The 21,387-nt window shown below is 34.0% G+C and overlaps 1 protein-coding gene across 1 annotated transcript; it reads right to left on the reverse strand.

Annotated features, from left to right (window-relative positions):
• Window positions 1–3,481: 3,481 nt before the first annotated feature.
• Window positions 3,482–3,982, reverse strand: LOC109191530 (pathogenesis-related protein PRB1-3-like). The gene has a single exon (XM_019342168.1). The coding sequence runs from the start codon at window positions 3,980–3,982 to the stop codon at window positions 3,482–3,484; it is 501 nt and encodes a 166-aa protein (XP_019197713.1).
• Window positions 3,983–21,387: the final 17,405 nt, after the last annotated feature.

Raw genomic sequence — 21,387 nt, forward strand, 5'->3', positions numbered from 1 at the left:
TTAATTTTTTTTATAGGAGATGTGTGGGAAAATTCTTTGGTGACACTAGGAGAGGAAACCAGATATTTTTATTTATTTATTTTTATATAAAATAATCATAAACTTTTTTTTTTAAAATAAGATTTGACACACTCGATCTCATTTTAGTCAACCATCAATGTCCAATTGAAGCACTTCAACTTGTTAATACAAAATGTTAATATATATTCATGCACACATTTCAAAAGTTAGTATTTTTTTGAAACAAGATTTGAACCATTAATCTCAAAATTAAAAATTAATAACATTTTTTAAAAAATAAAAAATGTATAAAAGACTTGTAATATAAAAAATTTATAAAACACTTGTAATATCGTTTGAACTTTATTTTTATATTACTATAAATTGTGTTTAATTAATTAATTTATTGATACATTATGAAAATTGATAACTTATAAATATTATAAAATTTATTTTATTTTTAGTCATTAAAATATGTTAGATTGATAAATTAAAAAAATTACATAAGACTTTTAATTTCGGGGTTTGTTGTTTATTTTTATTGGGTTTGCTATTAATATGTAAAATTATTAATGAAATCAAAATTCACATAGTTGTAATTCAATCATTATTGTGTGGACCGTGTTCCACACGGCTATGTGGACTATACAATTAAATAATGTACATGCAGTACACAAATAATGTACTTTTAATATATTGAAAATGTACATTCTATTCAGAAAAAAGTACATTATTTGAGTATTAAAAATACACTATTTTGTATAATATATATTCAGTACACGAATAATGTACTTTTATTATATTTAAAATGTTTTTTTATGGTCCACATAGCATTGCGTGGACTATGGTGCACACAATAATTAGCCGTTGTAGTTATGCTAGCATCATTAGTTTTTTGTGCTAACAATATTTTAAAATCAATTTTTTTATTGTATCTAAGCCATTTAGCATATTTTTAATCTATATATCTAGTGTTGGAAGAAGCGAAAAATTAAAACATTTTATTTCTTGAGTTTGGTACTAGTCCAATTTCAGCGGGCTCAGATCATTTCTTAATAAGACCAAGACGACCCTGATTCAAGCTATTCCAGGTGAAGCCAAAGTCTAGTTTTTCCGGGTAGATTCAGCGCATGTCCAATAGGCAAACTATATCGTGCACCAGGGCGCACAATACATTGTGTGCCGGGTGCAGATATAATGATTGGGTCTAATATAATACTGGAACAGAATCTACAATACAATGTGAACCCTGGTCCATGGTATAACAATTGCACCTCTAGGGTCTGTGTGCTTCTGGTGTCTCCTATCAAAAATTAATATATCAAGCCGGTAAAGGAGAACACTGGTTCAATAAGATTCCCAATGTTAGTTTCATAATGTTAGATTTTTTTGGTTCAATTTGTAATAATGTTTGTATCAAATCTTATTGTTAATCAATTCAACAACATACATGTGTGATAAAGTGTCTTAAATACTCATTTATTTTGATTATATTAATTGTGCTTAGGTGACTTGACAAGGAATTAATCTGTTATATATGAGGGAAACAAAACACATTTGAATCAAGTTTTGATATCACCCGAGTATGAAGATATGACTGGAAGACCTACTTTGAAGTTTTGAATGTGACCAGGCCACAATTAGTGTTTCTTCTATAAAGAGACATCAAATTTCTAGGCAAAAGTTTTACTGAATCTTAAATCCATAAAGAGTGAATTCCATTTTTGGTCCTACTGTTATAGGGGTGTTTCCAATTTGAGTCCACTTTAATTTTTTTTGCCATTTTACAACCACTGTTATTGAATGTGTTCCACTTTTAGTCCATCGTTAATATTTTCGTCAAGAGGCCGTATAATCAAAGAGTATTTTGGTCTTTTTATGTTTGTCTCTTCTCTTTTAATCTAGGCGCTTCGTTCTCCTCCTCCGATATTCGAAGATGGCTCTTCGAACAACGAGAATGGGAAGCCAAAGCTACATCTTTCGTTCGTTCCAACATGGGCCGACGAGGTTTCTTAGGTTTTAGGTTTAATGTTCTCATTTCTTTAGTCAAACATAGTCGTGGATGAGAAGAAATGTCAAAATACCCCTAGATTACACGGTCTCTTGATGGAAATACTAACGGTGGGACTAAAAGTGAAACACATTCAATAATAGTGATTATAAAGTGGCAAAAACAAATAAGGTGGACTAAAATTGGAAACGTCGTTATAACAGTAGGACCAAAAATGGAATTCACTCATCCATAAATTATGTAGCTAATTAATTGAGTGCAGCATATTAAAGAGGGTTCTGCAATAAGAGAACTCTACAAGAATGAACTCACAATTAGTGGAATACCAAGTATTATGCAGGAACCCAGAAAAAAAAAATTCGAAGAATAGCTAGCCAAAAGTAAAAGAAAAAGTTCAAAATTGAATTGAATCAACATCATATCCGTGCATGAAACAATGAAACTTGTTTCATGATAATACATTAGTGATAATATTGTAGTTTTTAAATATTTATATTTTTATCATATCAAGCCGTTAAAAGAGAAAGAAAATATATATGTTTATTCCCAAAGAGGCATTTGGAGCGGTGCAGTTCCCACAAGTCAATGTAATATATTTTAACTGCATGTCTATCTCCTCCTCCATCTCATTGTTCTCCGCCACGCCCACGCCTTCTAGCTTCTGCGGCCAGCTTTGATCCCGGCTCCTCCTTCGCTAAGGGCATAGAGGTTTCCAGGCTCCTCCTTTGATAAGGGGCAACCTAAATTTGAAATTACTAATTTATTATCCCTGTACTTTACCTAACGATTGAGCAATAACATAAAATTCTAGGACTAATTTAGGACACCAAAGTCGTTTAGTACAAAATTGAGAAAACTCACTATAGTCGAGCAATAAATTATCCTTGTACTTAACACCCACGAAGGACAATATTGAGCGATAACACAAAATTGAGAAAAACCACTATAATCGAGACCTTTGCAGTGTTGCCTGTTTTCACAAGCCAATGTTATATTACTTATATATTTTAACTGCATACTAACCATGCAATATAATCTCACTCTTTGCCATTTCGTAACATTGCAATAATCAACCATAATATATATCTTATATCAAATTGCCCTTCTTTTCTTAGCCTTTTCCATAATCTCTTATATGGCTAGGCAAAAGTTTTATTTACTGAAATTATGTAGTTAATTGAGTGCAGCATATTAAAGAGTGTTCTACAAGTATGATTGAACTCACAATGATGAGTCGGGATACCAAGTATTATGCACGAACCCAGACAAAAAAAATTCGAAGAATAGCTAGCCAAATGTAAAAGAAAAAGTTCAAAATTGAATTGATTCAGCATCCGTGCATGAAACAATATTTGTTTCATGATAATACATTAGTGATAATATTGTAGTTTCTAAATATTTATATATATATATTTTTAATGCACTGTCTGCATTTCACAAGATCATACTAATCATAAAAAAAAATTGTGTTTAATATGGTTTTTCGCCCATATAGTTGCCCGGAGGGTTATAGTAGCAGATGACAAACATCCAATCAGTTTTGCACGTAACCCTAGCACAGCCAATACTCGTGCTGCCGCCCCAAACCACCTGCGTATAAGAGCGGCAATTGTTGCCGCTGGTGCAAGAATTCGATGCGTGGTCATAGTCCTTCTTCTCACCCATCCACAACTTCATGGAATCCGCCGGAGACAATTCGGCAGAGGCCACCGCAATGTTTTCCCCATACAGCCCGTTAGAGTTCTGCGGCACACAGTCAGCAGACCTCTTGGCGGCATAGGATTCGGCGATGTCTGCTAAGGTGGAGTTCCAGTTAACAGGTGGAGATCCAACAGTTTGTCGGGCCGCGTTATGTGCAGCAACAAACCCTTTAACGCAATCAGAGTCACAGGCGGATTGTACGAAAGATGTTTGGGCAATGGCGGCTAAGGCAATTATGGAGATGGTGAGCTGCAGAAAAGAAAACTCCATTTCCTTTTTATTGTGATTTGCTGCAATAAAAAGGAAAAGTAAGAGGAAATGGAAAAATGTGTCTCTATCTGCAGAGATGCAATGGCCATTGGCATTGTGTTATAGGGTATTTATAGGATTGTTTGTATCCTAAAAGAATGGATTGCTTTTAATAATTTGTATGGCTTAGAAATACAAGAATAATGGTCACCTCACAAATATTTATAGGTAGAGTATGTATAGGAAGAAAGTTAGGTAGGTTGAAAAAAATTTGATGTTACACTTTATCTGCTTTGCAAGTTTTTTGTTGTCATTTGGTCTCTCAGTGACATATATTGGGTGGGATAGAGGCAGAAGGGATTATACAATTTATGCAGATAATAAGCTAGGTTTCCCAAGTCCCAATTCATTAAGATTCAAGATTAGCATAAACAGCACTCTGTCGGGAAATTTGGATACAAACATATTTCTTTTACTTTAATTTCTGATAAAGGCAGAAAGCCCAGGAAATATTCTGTTATATTTCTTATAAAGGCATACAGAAACTTTTATGCATGAAGTATGCATAATGAAATTCATAAAAATTTATGAATGTATTTAACACACAGTTTCTCATATTGAGAATGTGTTAAAATATTGAAAGCCAAAAAGTTTACTGGTTTATCTAGTATGGAAATTGACAGTGAAAAGAAAGTTTTAATTTAAATCGTGGACTATGATTTAAGAAGGTATGAATCTTCAGTTTAGAAGAAACATGAAAAGTTAAAAGATTAAAATCATATATGATTATTCCCCAAAGTGAATGGATATTTTTGAATGGAGGAGGTATATCAATATATGATTGTTCTCCAAAGTGGATGGTATTCCAAGTGGAGGAGGTTTAATTTTTGATTTTAAGGAATCACTCACTGTTAATTATTTCTACATGGTGATTGAAAATTCTTGGTTATAGAATTTACATGAAAATAAATATTTATTGACTATGAACCTGTAAAGTGGGTTCCGGTAGGATCAAACAAATATTTTATTTTCAAAAGTTCATTGATTGAATATTAAAATTCTATGATGCCGGTTATATCTAATCAGGAAGAGTTTTCCTCAATTAGTGGATGGGTTTATCTGCTTGGAGGAGGTGTTTTTTCCTGAATTTCTAAAAACCAAAGTAGCATTTCAGATTCAACTATGGCATCTGAATTATTGCATTGGTTTAGGCATGCAAAGAAGTTAATTGGCTAAGGAATTTATTTATTGAGATTCCGGTTTGGCTAAAACCGATGTCACCAGTTTTAGTACATTGTGACAGCGCTACTACACTGGCCAAAGCATATAACAATAAGTTATAATGGCAAAGTTAAGACACATAGGCATGAGATATAGCTATGTGCAGGAGCTCCTAAGTTATGGTGTTGTAGCACTGGACTTAGTACAGTCCCGGTTTTAACGGATCCGTTTGCAAGAGCTCTTTGCAAGGGACATGGTACATCAGAAGGGATATGGAAAGCCTAATTATTTAATTGCAGGTGAAGGAAAGCTCAACTCACGTCTAAGTTATTACGTTAGATCTTGAGTTCAATGTAGATGAGTACTTCATTTTGTGATTGCAAGCATCAAAAGTTTAAATTAAAATTTGTATCCCCAGAAAAGGTGATGCTTGGTTTTGCATTGTTGTAGGGATGAGTTTTTACACATAACTGATCTTTTTAAAAAATGCAATTTGCAGTGCATGATATAAAAGATTAGCCTCTGTGAGCATGAAATGTGGCCGCTTCAAACAAGTTTGGGATTTACTTGGTATGTGCTCATTAATGGATACGGACACATGGCCATAATAATGTCAAGTTACAGTGAGTTGTAATGACGGTAAAACTTGTGTGTGTTATATCTACGTTTCTTCAAAGAGACTGCGTGATTCAAGGTTCGTCCATCACTGCAATCCGAATTAATGTAACGCATATAATACTATGTGAAAGTTCAATCTCTAAGACACTTTCATTTATGCATAAGTTTTGGATTTATCTTGGTACAGTGTTAATTTTTACTATATAAATGGATGAGGAATGTTGGAAATTTATATAGTAATGGAGATTAATGTTTCAGATGAACTACCATGAAAGCTTAAATAATATTTGGAGTTGTGGAGTTATAAATATTATTTTAGTTTGGTAGAAAGTAAGTTGGGAAAAATGATTTGGAATCGAAGTTTCATGATTCGTTGGTGTTAACGAATTGTCAGTTTTAAACGGATCAATGCTTTCGGTGTCCATCAAATCGACTGGCATCTGCATTGTTGATTTGGTGTGGTTATGCATGCAGTATGCGTGGAATATATATATATATATATATATATATATATATATATATATATATATATATATATATATATGTGTGTGTGTGTGTGTGTGTGTGTGTGTGTGTGTGTATCCTTTTTTTACTCTTTGCATGGTCACATGCACTCAAGTAAAACATAGGTATATATATATATATATATATATATATATATATATATATTGATATTATTTATTTAATAATATTGTATGCATATGAAAGTTCATACTTTGATTAGTTACATATATTTTATATGTAATTATTTTTTCCCATGTATTTTAGATAAGATTTTATATTATTGGAAGTTAAGTTTTAAATTTATTCCATGTAAACTTCTCCAAACTGATTTTTACATCTATAAAATCTGGAGAATCATCTGAAAAACATACATGCAAAAACTTGCATTAAACAGAGAAAAGTTAACAGATGCATTTTTAACAAGCAATTATTTTGCAGGAAATAAAGATACTTCACAGTCCTACAGTTCTACAGGAAATTCTCAAACAAAGTAACTTGAGAATTTCATTCATCTTCGTGTATCCCATAAGATTAAATCTTGAACCATGTTGCTTTATAGAGGGAGATTTAAAGCTTATAGGAAAGTGATTACAAGCCTGAAGATATCAAATGATCCAATTTTTGTTCCATGTTGTATTCTATATTTTGTTTTATCTCAAATGCATTATAGAATTTCAAGCACTTTTTCCAACAATCTCAAAATTAAAATTTAATAACATTTTCTACAAAATAAAAAATGTATAAAAGACTTGTAGTATAAAAAATTTATAAAACACTTGTAATATCGTTTGAACATGATTTTTTATATTACTAAATTGTGTTTAATTAATTAATTTATTGATACATTATGAAAATTGATTACTTATAAATATTATAAAATTTATTTTATTTTTAGTCATTAAAATATGGAAGATTGATAAATTAAAAAAATTACATAACACTTTTAATTTCGGGGTTTGTTGTTTATTTTATTTTTAGTCATTAAAATATGTTAGTATTCTATTTTACTCTTATTAAATTAAAATAATAATTTAGTAGCTACAACAAAAAATAATACATATGCATTTCTTTAATTTAGAATTATGTGTCTACAACGTCTTTATTCAAAAAAAATATTCATTATCAATAAATTAAATAATAGAAATAATTTTATTTGTTATATTGTCTTTATTTTTCTCCAATATAAAAATTCTTTATATTCAAATTCATCAATTGATTATATTCGCTACATTGTCCCTACAATGCCTTTACTAAAAAACAAATTATTCATTATCAATAAATTAATTAAGAGACATAATTTTATTAGTTATATTGTCTTTATATTTCTCGAAGTAAAAATTCTTTACATTCAAATTTCAAATTCATCAATTGATTATATTCACTACATTGTCTATTATCTTTTTTTGTGCACTATTTTTTAATTAAATATCAAAGTTATAACACAAAATAATGCTATATATTTATTTACCAAGTATTTTAATAATACGATGAAAAATTTAAAAAATATAATTAATAAAGTCAATCGTATTAACTACTTGAGGGATTTTTTTGACAAAGAGAGTATTCAAATCACATAACAAATTGAAGTGAGAACTACCTCGCAATGTCCTTGTTTGACAATCAGCAGTTAGCGGTTAGCGTTAGCGGATTATATTAACGAATTTGACCAGCGAATTATATCAACGGTTGGTAAAAAGATATTTGAAAAAATTAGCTGTTTAGATTAACATGTAAAATGACCTAAGGGTATACATAATAATAATAATAATAATAATAATAATAATAATAATAATAATAATAATAATAATAATAATAATAATAATAATAATAATAATAATAATAATAATAATAATAATAACAATAACAATAATAATAATAATAATAATTGTCTTAAAAAAATAAAAAATAATAAATTAATCTAATCATATTAACTACTTGGGGGATTTATTGATAAAAAAGAGTATTCAGATCACACAACAAATTGAAGTGGAAAACTATCTCGCTGATGTAGCAAAAATGAGTGAGTGTATGTGTGTTATATAGTCCTCAGGGGATTGGGGGATATGGCACGCAATATGCAATCACAATAAACTAGGCACTAGCATAAGGAAATCAACAAGAAGCTAAGCAAACTACAAGTTTAAGGAAATGATAAGACTAACACATATACACAAAGATAAACACAAAATAAAGAAATAGGACTCAAGCTAGGGAGCATTATCATCTAGATGCATAGCACAACCTAAGGATTGGGGAAAATCACACAACCAAGGAATAGAGGGGATACACGTAGGAATCCTAGTCTATAAGTCACTCACGTGAGCAAATTAGCTAGGATTAGAACAAGGAATTGCCCCACTCTCGTGGTGAATCAACTCCAAGTTCTTCAAGAACACAAAGCATCTAAAACCCCCAATTTCTCCCATTTTCATAGGAAAAATCGGGTTTATGCAAAGAGTGGCTTGGAATCTTGACCCAACTCTCATTGAGGCCAATAATCCTCCAAAACATGTCAATGAATGTTGTACACCAAGCATTAACAAAATACAAACACAAATCCTTCATAAACTCAAGAACCCTAGGTAGGCAAAATCCCCTTTATGCAATAATCACAAATCAAGCATCAAGATATATAATACAACCCTAACTCAAGTCCATAAACTAACTACTCATGATTCAATAGCATAAAGAACACAAACACATAAATGTAAAGCATAAACATTGCAAGATAAAGAGATAAAAGGGAGAAGAAAACTTCACTAAGAAATGGATGGTAAATCTTGGAATCCAAGTGTTGAATCCTTGAATACAAGCTTGAAATATGATAAAGAACCTAAATCTACACCTAATCGAACACTAAAATATGAAAAGAAAGAGTAGAAAATAGTTAGGGTTCGAATGGGGTTCAAAACCGAGTAGAAATGAGTGAAAACTCAGCTAAAATAGAGCAGAGAAGGGGGGCTCGACGCGTCGAGCGTAATTCTCGACGCGTCGAGCATTTACAGAGTTCAAAACGCGATCTCACTGCCCAGATTCGACGCGTCGAGAAAATTCTCGACGCGTCGAGTGCTTCTCTGCAACGCAACTCCGACTTGTAGGCTGATTTTGACCACTTTATACTCAGAATTAGGCTTCGATGTCTTCATAAAAGTTGTAGCTCTTCGAGTCTTCTTTCCAATGGCACAAGAATCACATAATTTGGATATTCCTAGGCCGAGATATGATCAAATTACCAAACAGTGGTCAGTTTCGGGTGAAATCTGTAAGTTCGGAACTTCAACTTCAAAGATGATTTTGACCACTGTGGCTTCCTTTTTAGGCTTTTATGTCTGAATATGAGTTGTAGCCCTTTAACTCTTCTTTTCAATGAGACAAGAATCATGTAATTTGGATGTTTTTAGCTTGAGATATAGTCCAAAAACCATGACGTCGACGTGCAGGTCGGGAATTTCAATTACATGATCTTTTGCTTCTCTTTTGCTTTGGTTTGCCCAAATGATTAATACCATTGAATACACCACTCTTAGGCTTTCTTGAAAGTGTTTTGTCCATCATCTTAGCTTCTCCTTCGCTCCCATGAACCCTAAATGTATCCATAATGCTCCACTTGACTCCAATGTCCTTCAAAATGCATGAAAATATTCATTTTTGCTTCCAAAGCTTTTCAAACCAAATTCCTTGCAAAATAACACAAATTAGTCATAATCTAATGAAATTTGGAATGATCTATAAACAAAATGGCTTAGTGAAAGGAGCAAAAATATAGACAAATAAGCGCTTATCACTCGCAATGCCCATGTTTGACAATCAGCTCTTTAATATTAGTATATATTTAATATTTTATGCCCTAATTTTTATTTGCTTTCCCTTATGTCCCGTATTTGGTTTCAACCATACCTATACAATTATTTATTGACAAATATAATCAATCTTGACTTTATTATCTTGCATTTGTAAACTTAGAATTGCCTATTTAAATACACAAATTTAACATTCAATTATCTATGCATGAACAATTCCAATATAATGTTGTCTTGATATACATTAAAGTACTTATTTAAAAAAAAACATTAGGCATTATTACAATCACGCAATGCGCGTAAAAAACTAGTATATATATATATATATATATATATATATATATATATATATATATATATATATATATATATATATATGTATATATATATATACGTGTATATATATATATATATATATATATATATATATATATATATATATATATATATATATATATAAAACAGTTCGATCAGGTGTGAACTTCACTTATCATGTGCGCTGCTTGTAGCTTTTCATTTTCGCTGATCAATGCATGGCTGTGATTGCATTCTAATTTGAGTGCACATGTCACCTTGTGCATTATATACAAGCTATCTTTTGGGCTATAGAGGTCATAGGGCCGTTTTAGTATTTTGCATCCCCCACTTTATGTCGTGCGTGTGGTTTGTTTTTCCTCTATCGTGCGTACACCGTCACCTCAGCGGTGTCTCTCCCGAGGGGTGCCCGATTAGTGATGTCTAGGTCCAATTGCGGTCGCCGATCGGAGAGGAGTGCGTCCGGCCATCTATTCGCGCCGCCGGCACCGGTCTCGGTCAGTGCTCACAGAGTGCAGTCGGCCACTCGGCCGTTCAAGCGCCGGGCTTGTCGCCGGTCTTCGCCCTCCACGACGGGTGGTGCATTGGACTGGGCTGCGAGTGGGGTAGCTTCTAGGGTCGCGACGGGCGGCGCACCGGTGGGCTCAGCGAGGTTAGTTCCGGTTCTTATGCTTTATGGTTATATTCTTAGTAATGCAGTCTTGTTTTTTCTGGGGGTTTTGGTTTTGATTCTGGGAATGTAATTCCTAGTTGACCTGATTGCTCGAATTGGACTTTGGGGTTGTTCCTTGTGTGCATTCGTGGCTTGAGAACCATTTCTACCGGTTTGCATGTCATTGCCGGGTTCGGGTGCATTAGTGATCATTAATGGTGACATGCATTGTAGTTGTGCATTCTATATATTTTCCGTAATTATTTCAGTGTGGTGTGCAATTTTGGGTTTTCGAATTCTTGTTCTGAATTGGGGTTTCAGTTGCTATGGGGGACTATCAGTGCACTACAAAATTAAGCTTAGAGTATTAATAATATTGCGCCACGGCAGTGGTGCATTGCAATTTTGGGGCTCTGTGTTTAAAAACTAGATTGTTGTGTGGGCTCTGTTATGGCATGGTGGTGAGTGCCCGGGGGTTTATCGCAATGCACCACTGCCGTGGGTTTATGGCAGTGCAAGGTATCTGTGTTTGCTTATTAAAAATAATTTTGTTTTCATTAAGTAGTTGTGATTCAGGTTAAATTAATTTATTGTGCTACTAGTTTATTCATATATAGCCATAGTTCTTTATACAGTGACAAGACAATTGAATTGGTTGAATGGTTGAATTAGAATTGAGCATCTTAAACGGAAATTGCTGATTGTTGAAAAGGACCATATCTTACTGTTAATTCTTCTATTGTTACCTTTTTCTCTAAGTATATGACAATCCTTGTTCTTTGATTATATTAGATTGGTTTGTTATATATTTCATTCAACAGGTGCCCTGCATTCAACAGCCATAGAACTATATATAGTTCTATGGGTGTTATGTCACACCCATAGAACTATGGGTGCACACGCTAAATCTATTACAATCATCAAACATAACATAAGTCTAGGCATATAGGTCACTAGTCTAGGCACACAGGCCATTAGTCTAGGTACACAGGCCAACAAAAGCAAAATATCTAAACACAGGAGCTACACTATCTAGAGTCCTCATCTAGCGCGCACTACGGACTAAGCAAAACCTTTCAAACATGGGGATTACACCTGGTCAGCGATGAATGCTGATAACCCATCAATACGCGTTAAGTAACATAATATATAGATATAATCAAAAGCGTTTGAGACTGAGAAATACAGTATATAGTCATTTTAAAGCGGAGAGGAGATCAACATCAAAGACTCATCACACTCTCAACAAAGACTGAGGATCATGAACCTCAACAAGACACAAAACCATAAACAACAAAGGACAACACAACTCAAGATGCAACCTACCATTCACAAGGTAGAGTTCATCATACACATGCTCATAAGCAAGGAAATACACAATCACATAATGACAAATTCACGTTCCAACATTTTACCTTAGTACCACGCTTATGGCTACCCCCGGCTTTATCACAGTTCCAAGTTGTACCTTCGAGTGCCACCCTATACTTCTGAGTCCAACCTTTTCCCGGTCTAGGACACGAGGGTACTATCAAACTTCCGCCAAACAATACCGCCGAACTCATAGTACACGAGGGTACCGTACAGTGAGCAAAGCTCAAGTAACAAAACCACCAATCTCATTCATATTCACACATAGTCATCATCATCAAGAAGACTAAGGCTTATCAATAGCCCTAATCAAGTATCTACAAAGGTACAACGATTTGTACAAGATCACATCCCAAGAATCAATCAAGAGATCACAACAAAAACACGAGGCAATACTCAACAACAAAGGATTACAATCCAACATCAAATGATAGACATCACGAGTTATCAACCCTAACAATAAGGAACAAACCACACATACTAGCATAACAACATCAAACTAGCATGCTCATCAAACGGGTAAACCAAAATGGTTCCAACGAACCTTCAAGACTCATATTAGCCCAACGAATCACAAAGTTGGACCCTTAAGCATGATTCAAGACACCAAATCCTAACGTGGATTCCTAACACATCGTTCTAGACATACGAAACATCAAGAAGACTCACAAAGAGCTCAATAATTCAACAACGGGAGGTCAAAACATCAATACCAAGAAGAAAGGACCACGGGGAACAAATCCCCGCAACCCATCTTCACGTTCACCGCGGGGTACACTCCCAACACCAGCACGTTCCCCGCGGGTGGGGCGGCGTGTAGGCCACTGCCCGTCGTTCCGCCCGCGGGGTACTCCTGTACTCCACAATTTCCCTTCCGGGAAAATCATCAACAAAGCCAAGTTCAAGTCCAAAACACCCAAAATCTCACACACAACAAAGATATTACTTGAACCCAAGAATAAGCCAAGCAATGGCATTCAAGAAACCTAAATACAAGCTCTAAACATGCATCATCACAAGATCTTGCATCAAATCTCACAAATCACATCAAGAACATTATATAGAAGCCAATAATCATTCATAGCAATAGAAAATCGGTTTTGTATAGCATGGGTTATCTTTGAAGACCACAACCTCTTCCATTTCACTCTCCTAAGCCTATTCTTAGATCTCTTCTTCCTCACCAACTTCTTACACAAGCCAAAACACAAGAAAGATTCTAAGTTAGATAAAGACACACAAAAGATGGCTAAAAACACTAAATAGCCAAGAACCTTACCCTTTCCTATGGTTGGAACGAAGAAAGTAGGAATCTTGGTGTGGGAACTTGCAAAGCTAGAAGGTTCTCCTTTTTGCTTGAAGAATAAGCTTGGTTCTTTTTAGAGTGATGATAGAGTCTTTAGGACTTAGGCTTGAATGAGGAATGAATGAAATGTCTTGCTAGGGATAGCTTGAACAACAATTCATGGGTGAAAGGTCACTTTTACCCTTACAAAGGTTGGAAAGACAAAGGGGCAAGGGCACAAACCATAAAGCACAAGGTACACTTGATTGACTTAAGTGACTAGTCAAATTTTAGTCCCTCAACAATTAAATTTCCGGATTTTTAGAAATGGATTACCAAAGAAAGCTTGGATTAATTCTTCAATTACTCCCAATTAGTATTTAGATTTACGAGGTGTCACATCCTCTGATCTCCCCTAACAAGAAGCTTCGTCCCCGAAGCTTGGGCACGACGGATTTACCAAAAAGATAGCAACGAATCAAAGATGCGACAAGAGATCGTAAGGTATAAATAAACAAGGCTCCAAAGATATAAAGTTGTGCAAGGTTTCAAAGTAACGGAGAAAACTTCTCAAGCAACACCACCACTAACATAACTTAAGGCCAACCATCACCCATCTACAGTAGTCCTAAACCACGAGCAAACTAAGCTCAAATGAGGCAAAGCAACTAAACAAACCACTTAAACAACAAGATAACAACCAAAGCAAACAAGAGAGCACCTACTAAACAAACAACTAAACAAGCAACAACCAACAAGCCGGCAACCAAAACAAACAAGGAATGAAACGAGCTTACCTCAAACTCCAGCCTAGGAGGAATCATTATTCGAATCCTCGGCATCCTCGTCAGAAGCTTCCTCGGCTCTACCTTGGCTAGAGCTAGCTTCCAGCACATCCAGCCTTTGATTCACGGTGACCAACTGAGCCTTCATGAAGGAAAAACCTTCTTCGATCATCCGATTTTGCTGTCGGAGGAGGGCCACCACACGTTCCTTGTGGGTCATGGAATCATTCTCTTTCTTCGTCCTCACCTCTTTTCTTCTCAAGCTCTCCTCACTCTCGGGGTCACTTTCCTCAGCTTCCTCTTCTTCTTCTTCTCCTCCCTCTTCTTCTTCTTCTTCATCTCCCCTAAACTCTGCACTACCTGATTCAACTTCCCAACGGGAATCTCGAGCTGCTCAACCAAGGAACTCCTCTTAGCAAGGAGTTTCTTTGGTACTTCCTCCAGGGTGATGTATTCATCATTTTCCAACTGAAACAGATTTCAGCTCCGGAGGTTCACGACATCCAAAATCATTTTGCCCACAGGCTTGGGCACATAGCCATCCACTTTCACCCCTTTCCTCAGGAAAATTCAACTCAAAACCATACCATAGGGCAGGATTTTACGGTTATGGTCCCTACAGTAGTCCATGTGTTGCAACATCAAGGAGGGTAGATTGAACTTCACTTTATGCTTCAGGCAAAAGGCAAAGGTGCATTCCAACTTTCTCAACAGGCTACTTTTATTGTTGTTAGGCAACAAACAATCTGAAACACGCATTACCAAAATCTTTTGCTCAGCAGAAAGCCATTTCCTTTCTGGCCTCGTGGCTTGGGTAAAACCACTTGTCCTATCTAACAAAAAGCTCAAATAATTCTGATAGCCCATGCTACTCGTCTCAATCCAAGAATCACCACTGTACTGTGAGACCCCGGTGGTCGTCAAACTCAAGAGCTGAGCCAACCGTTTCTCGGTCAAGGAAATTTTCACACCTCCCACCTTTGAGGTGATTTCCAACTTTCCTCCCTCTTTAGTCACACTCATGTGACGATAGTACTGTTTCACCAAACTCGGGTAGGTCTCGGTTCTAATTGCAAGATACCCATCTTACAAACCTTGATAATTCAACAATTTGCAAAACCGAGGGGTTTTGTATATTAAGCCTCTACCATAAGTACTGCACTGGTGCAGTCCATTTTATGGTAAAACTATTGCAGGCGGACCGCGAATGTAATTGCACAGCGTGCAAACAATCAAACGAAAGAATCACCACTCACGTGTGGCTGTTTATGCGTACAACTACTACAAAATTAAATTACCACTCATGGTGGCTCAATATGCATTTTAAAACGCATGAAATGGTTAACAGAAAATGCATTTTGTCTTGAATTTGCCAACTTCATTGATGCCACTACAGATGGTTAGAATGCTGTAACAAAATAATAACCCGCGTTGCCAAAATTTATAATCCATTCATATTTATTCCGTTTCACCACATTCATGGAGCACTTCAATATTCGTGTCAAAAAACATATCTGGCCATAACAAAACAGTTTATAAAACCAAATCTGGCCATAACGGAGTGACGCCGCAGCAACCCCCCCCCCCCCCCCCCCCGGTGTGATCGTATGGGAGAGACAGCAGGTCTGCTTCCTAATACGTTTTCTTTATTATTTTTTTTCGTCCACACAGCTACACTGACTGTACCGCCAATGGAAATGAAATACACAACCCCCAATTGATACAACCCTGAGGTTGTATGGGTTGCTCTTCTTCGAGTCAAGAGCCAAACTCCATGGTTGTGCTTCGAGTGACAGCCCAACTCCCAATGACTATACTTCGAGTGATAGTCTAACTCCCAAAATGTCTCCAGACATCCATAAATATATTCTTCATTCATATTCTCCAAATACACATGTAGCTATATATATATATATATATATATATATATATATATATATATATATATATATATATATATATATATAGGATCATAGAACTACCCACCACCCTCTTAACTATCCACTACCCCACTACTTGTATAACTACCTATTACATGCCTAAAATAGTGGTTATCCCACTATACAATAATAATAATAATAATAATAATAATAATAATAATAATAATAATAATAATAATAATAATAATAATAATAATAACTCCAGCAACAGAATGGGTGTATCATTTCCATGCCGTTCAAAATCACCTTGACCTCAAGGTGATGGTACACAGTGGATGGTCGTATCATTGCCATGCCCAGCAAAATCACCTTGTCCTCAAGGTGATGATTAACAAGGGGTAGCTCCAAAAGCTTGACCATCTCTGTCCCAAAATATCTTCGATAACGGCATTAATCCATAGCAGCAAATTAATTGATTTAGCATCAACGGTTGAATTTGGAAGCAATTCTGCCCAATTCTTGGTTGGCAGGTGTAGTTGATCCATGACATATACAGATCGTCGGACGTTCTTCTCAATGAGTTTGTGAACCCATTTGAATACCCTTTAGAACTCAATGCTATTGAACCATATGGTGGTGTTGAGCAATATGGTGGTGTTGGAGATGAAGTTGAAGTTGGTATGACTAATTATAATAATGGAAACCTTTTCAAGCCACGGGAAATGTTGGAGCAGATTGAGTGTTTAGTGTAGGAGGTGAAAGGTGTTGCAACTAAGCAGAAACAACAATATATATTATGGCCCCATTGACAACCTGATGGCTATGTCTGCCTCATTCTTGTACAGCAAGAAGGTATGCAAGACGTATACCAACTCCAGAAAAGAAAGCAATTTGGAATGCAATTTTTTTTTTTTTTTGAACAAGCCTGAAAATAATTTTTTCAGGTTGATATGAAAGCACCAATTGATACAACCCTGATGTTTATGGGTTGCTCTTCTTCGAGTCAAGAGCCAAACTCCATGGTTGTGCTTCGAGTGACAGCCCAACTCCCAATGACTATACTTCGAGTGATAGTCTAACTCCCAAAATGTCTCGAGACATCCATAAATATAATCTTCATTCATATTCTCCAAATACACATGTAGCTATATATATATATATATATATATATATATATATATATATATATATATATATATATATATATATATATATACTCTATATACCACCTATGGTCCCTCGAGTTTGGTGGCATCGCCATCAATGGTCCCTAACTTCCGTAATTACCATCCGTCATCCTCCGAATTGTCAAAAGTTACATTCTAGCGTCCTTCCGTTACTTCCTCCCGTCTCAGCCGTCAAAATGGAGAGTAATATTGTCATTTGACTTATACGAAAAGAGTTAATACCAGCCAAGGTCCCTCGAGTTTGGTGGTTTGGCCATCTTTAGTCCCAAGTTTCCATATTCCATTATTTTCCTTATTTCATATTCTCTTCTTCAAATGTATTATTATTACTATTATTTATAGTTATTATTAAATTCTTATTATTATTACTATTATTTAAAGTTATTATTGTTATTATTAAATTATTATTGTTATTAAATTATTATTATTATTGTTATTGTTATTATTATATTATTAGCATTAAATTATTATTATTATTATTATTATTATTATTATTATTGTTGTTGTTGTTGTTGTTGTTGTTGTTGTTGTTGTTGTTGTTGTTATTATTATTATTATTATTATTATTATTATTATTATTATTATTATAATATTCATATTCATATTATTATTATTGTTGTTATTGTTATTATTAAATTATTATTATTATTATTATTATTATTATTATTATTATTATTTATTGTTATTATTATTATTTTAAATTATTTTTACTATTATTATTATTATTAATGTTATTGTTGTTGTTGTTGTTGTTGTTTTTGTTGTTGTAGAAATGTACAAATGCTATTATTATTATTATTATTATTATTATTATTATTATTATTATTATTATTATTATTATTATTATTATTATTGTTATTGTTATTGTTATTGTTATTGTTATTATTATTATTATTATTATTATTATTATTATTATTATTATTATTATTATTATTAAATTCTTATTATTATTACTATTATTTATTGTTATTATTATTATTATTAAATTATTAAATTATTATTGTTGTTGTTGTTGTTGTAGAAATGTGCAAATGCTATATAGGATGAGTGTATTAATAAAATCAGAAAATTAGAGAAATAAAAATCTGGAGGAATGAAAAAATGGAAAACTGAAAAAAAATGGAGAAGGAAAACTGGAAAAATGGAGAAAGAAAACTGGAGAAATGGAGAAATGAAAACCAGGAAATGGAAAAACAGATAAATGAAATAAACGACCCCTATACATTTGTAAATTTTCTTTAATATTGTATAGGAGAAGAGGGAGTTCGAGTTGGAAGTTGAGAAACCACCAACTTTCTTTAATATTGTTTAGCCAAGTTTGGACTAAAGATGGCCAAACCACCAATAATAATAATAATAATAATAATAATTTAATAATAACAATAAAAATAATAATAATAATAATAATAATATGAATATGAATATTATAATAATAATAATAGTAACAATAATAATAATAATAATAATAATAATAATAATAATAATAATAATAATAATAATAATTTAATGCTAATAATATAATAATAACAATAACAATAATAATAATAATTTAATAATAATAATAATTTAATAATAACAATAATAACTTTAAAGAGAAAATTTCACTTTTGGTCCTGTAATTATTGAGGTCTTGTTAATTTTAGTACTTGACTTTAAAAATTAACAATTTAGTCCCGTAATTATGCAATTTTTAACACATTTGGTCCTTCCGGCCAAATGTTGCCAGAAAAACGTAAATGTTTTTAAATTGTTTATTTATGATGGCAAAACGGTCATTTCAAATACTTCATTCTCCTCCCTTCTTATTCGTTGCAACGACGGCGAGTTAAATTCACCAATCTACTTTACAATTGCTAGCTTTCGAAACATACACTACAAGAAAAATCGCGAATCGCGACGGAATTTTTCCGTCGCGAAACAGCAAAATTCCGTAGCGAATCACGTTTCGCGACGGATTTGCGACGGAATTCGTTCCGTCGTCTATCGGCTTGTCGTATTTTTGTACGCGACGGAATAATTCCGTCGCGAAATATGGCGACGGAATAAGGCGTCGCAAATTTGCGACGGAACTTTTTCCGTCGCAATTCCGTCGCACTTTGGCAACGGAAATCATTTTGACGCTAATTCCGTCGCCATTTTGGAAACGAGCATTCCGTCGCCATAATTTTTTTTCCGTTGCTATTCCGTCGCATTTTTTAATTATTATTTTTAAAATTTTATTTATAACTATTATTTTTAAATAGTAATATGAGCTTTTAAAATATTGAACATTCAAATCTTGAACTAAATGCAGAGAGGGGAGTACAGACAATACAGAAATTTCCAATTTCACTTGTATAAATAACTGGAATTTTTTTAACATTTATTCATTGGAAATTTACACTGCCTCACAGACTGCAAGACACAAACCTCTAGCTAGGCCTCTTCTACATAAATAACGGAAACTATTCCATCGCAATATCCGTCGCTATAGTGCGACGGAATAGTTTCCGTCGCGATTCGCGATTTTTCTTGTAGTGATATTTAGAACTATTGTTGGCAATTGAGTTCTCTTGCCACGTTTTACGGTACTGCCCTCTCTTTCACTCTGATTATTGCTATTTCTATTAGATTCCTTCAGTTTCATGAGCTTCTGGAGCTTTGAGTCATCTACAATCCCATTATGTTTCATCTCAGCATATAACTCTTTGGCCCTGACTAACATTCCACACTTCAGGAGCCCTTCCACCATCACAGTGTAATGTGCAGAATCGAGCTGTCACTAAGAGAGAATTATAACTGCTAACATTTCTTAGAAATTGACTACGGAACAAGTTCAATTTCACAATTTTAACGTCGCACACACATTGGATCAGTAAAGAGGTGGTGGTGCCGGAGAACAGAGGGCTGGGGAAGGGGAAGACGAAGCTGTCGAATTTTATATAGCAGTTTCTATGTCCAATATGAGATTTATCCCTTTTATTTCCTTCTCGATCTGCCGGAAAAATCCACCGTCGTCGCATGGGAAGCAAGGAACTACCGCTGAGTCGCCGGATAAAAAATCAGAAAGCGTTTGAACGAAAATGACCGCCTGTCCCTGCAACGAAGAAGGAGGAGAGTGGAGAAGAAGGAAGAGTTTGAAATGACGTTTTTACCCCATGAATAAATAATTTAAAAACATTTACATTTTTCCGGCAACATTTAGCCGGTGATTTGGCCGGAAGGACCAAATATGTTAAAAATTACATAGTTACGGGACTAAATTGTTAGTTTTTAAAGTCAAGTACTGAAATTAACAAGACCCCAATAGTCATATGACCAAAAATGTAATTTCCTCTAACTTTAAATAATAGTAATAATAATAAGAATTTAATAATAACTATAAATAATAGTAATAATAATACATTTGAAGAAGAGAATATGACAGAAGGAAAATAATGGAATATGGAAACTTGGGACTAAAGATGGCCAAACCACCAAACTCGAGGGACCTTGGCTGGTATTAACTCTTTTCGTATAAGTCAAATGACAATATTACCCTCCATTTTGACGGCTGAGACGGGAGGAAGTAACGGAAGGACGCTAGAAGGTAACTTTTGACAATTCGGAGGATGACGGATGGTAATTACGGAAGTTAAGGACCATTGATGGCGATGCCACCAAACTCGAAGGACCATAGGTGGTATTTACTCTATATATATATATATATATATATATATATATATATATATATATATATATATATATATATATAGGATCATAGAACTACCCACCACCCCCTTAACTATCCACTACCCCACTACTTGTATAACTACCTATTAGATGCCTA

Source organism: Ipomoea nil, unplaced genomic scaffold (genome assembly GCF_001879475.1).
Source record: "Ipomoea nil cultivar Tokyo-kokei standard unplaced genomic scaffold, Asagao_1.1 scaffold1673, whole genome shotgun sequence".
In the NCBI taxonomy this organism is placed as follows: domain Eukaryota; kingdom Viridiplantae; phylum Streptophyta; class Magnoliopsida; order Solanales; family Convolvulaceae; genus Ipomoea; species Ipomoea nil.

Excerpts from the sequence above, each read along its gene's own strand:
- LOC109191530 (XM_019342168.1), bottom strand. The coding sequence starts at position 3,982 with ATGGAGTTTTCTTTTCTGCAGCTCACCATCTCCATAATTGCCTTAGCC.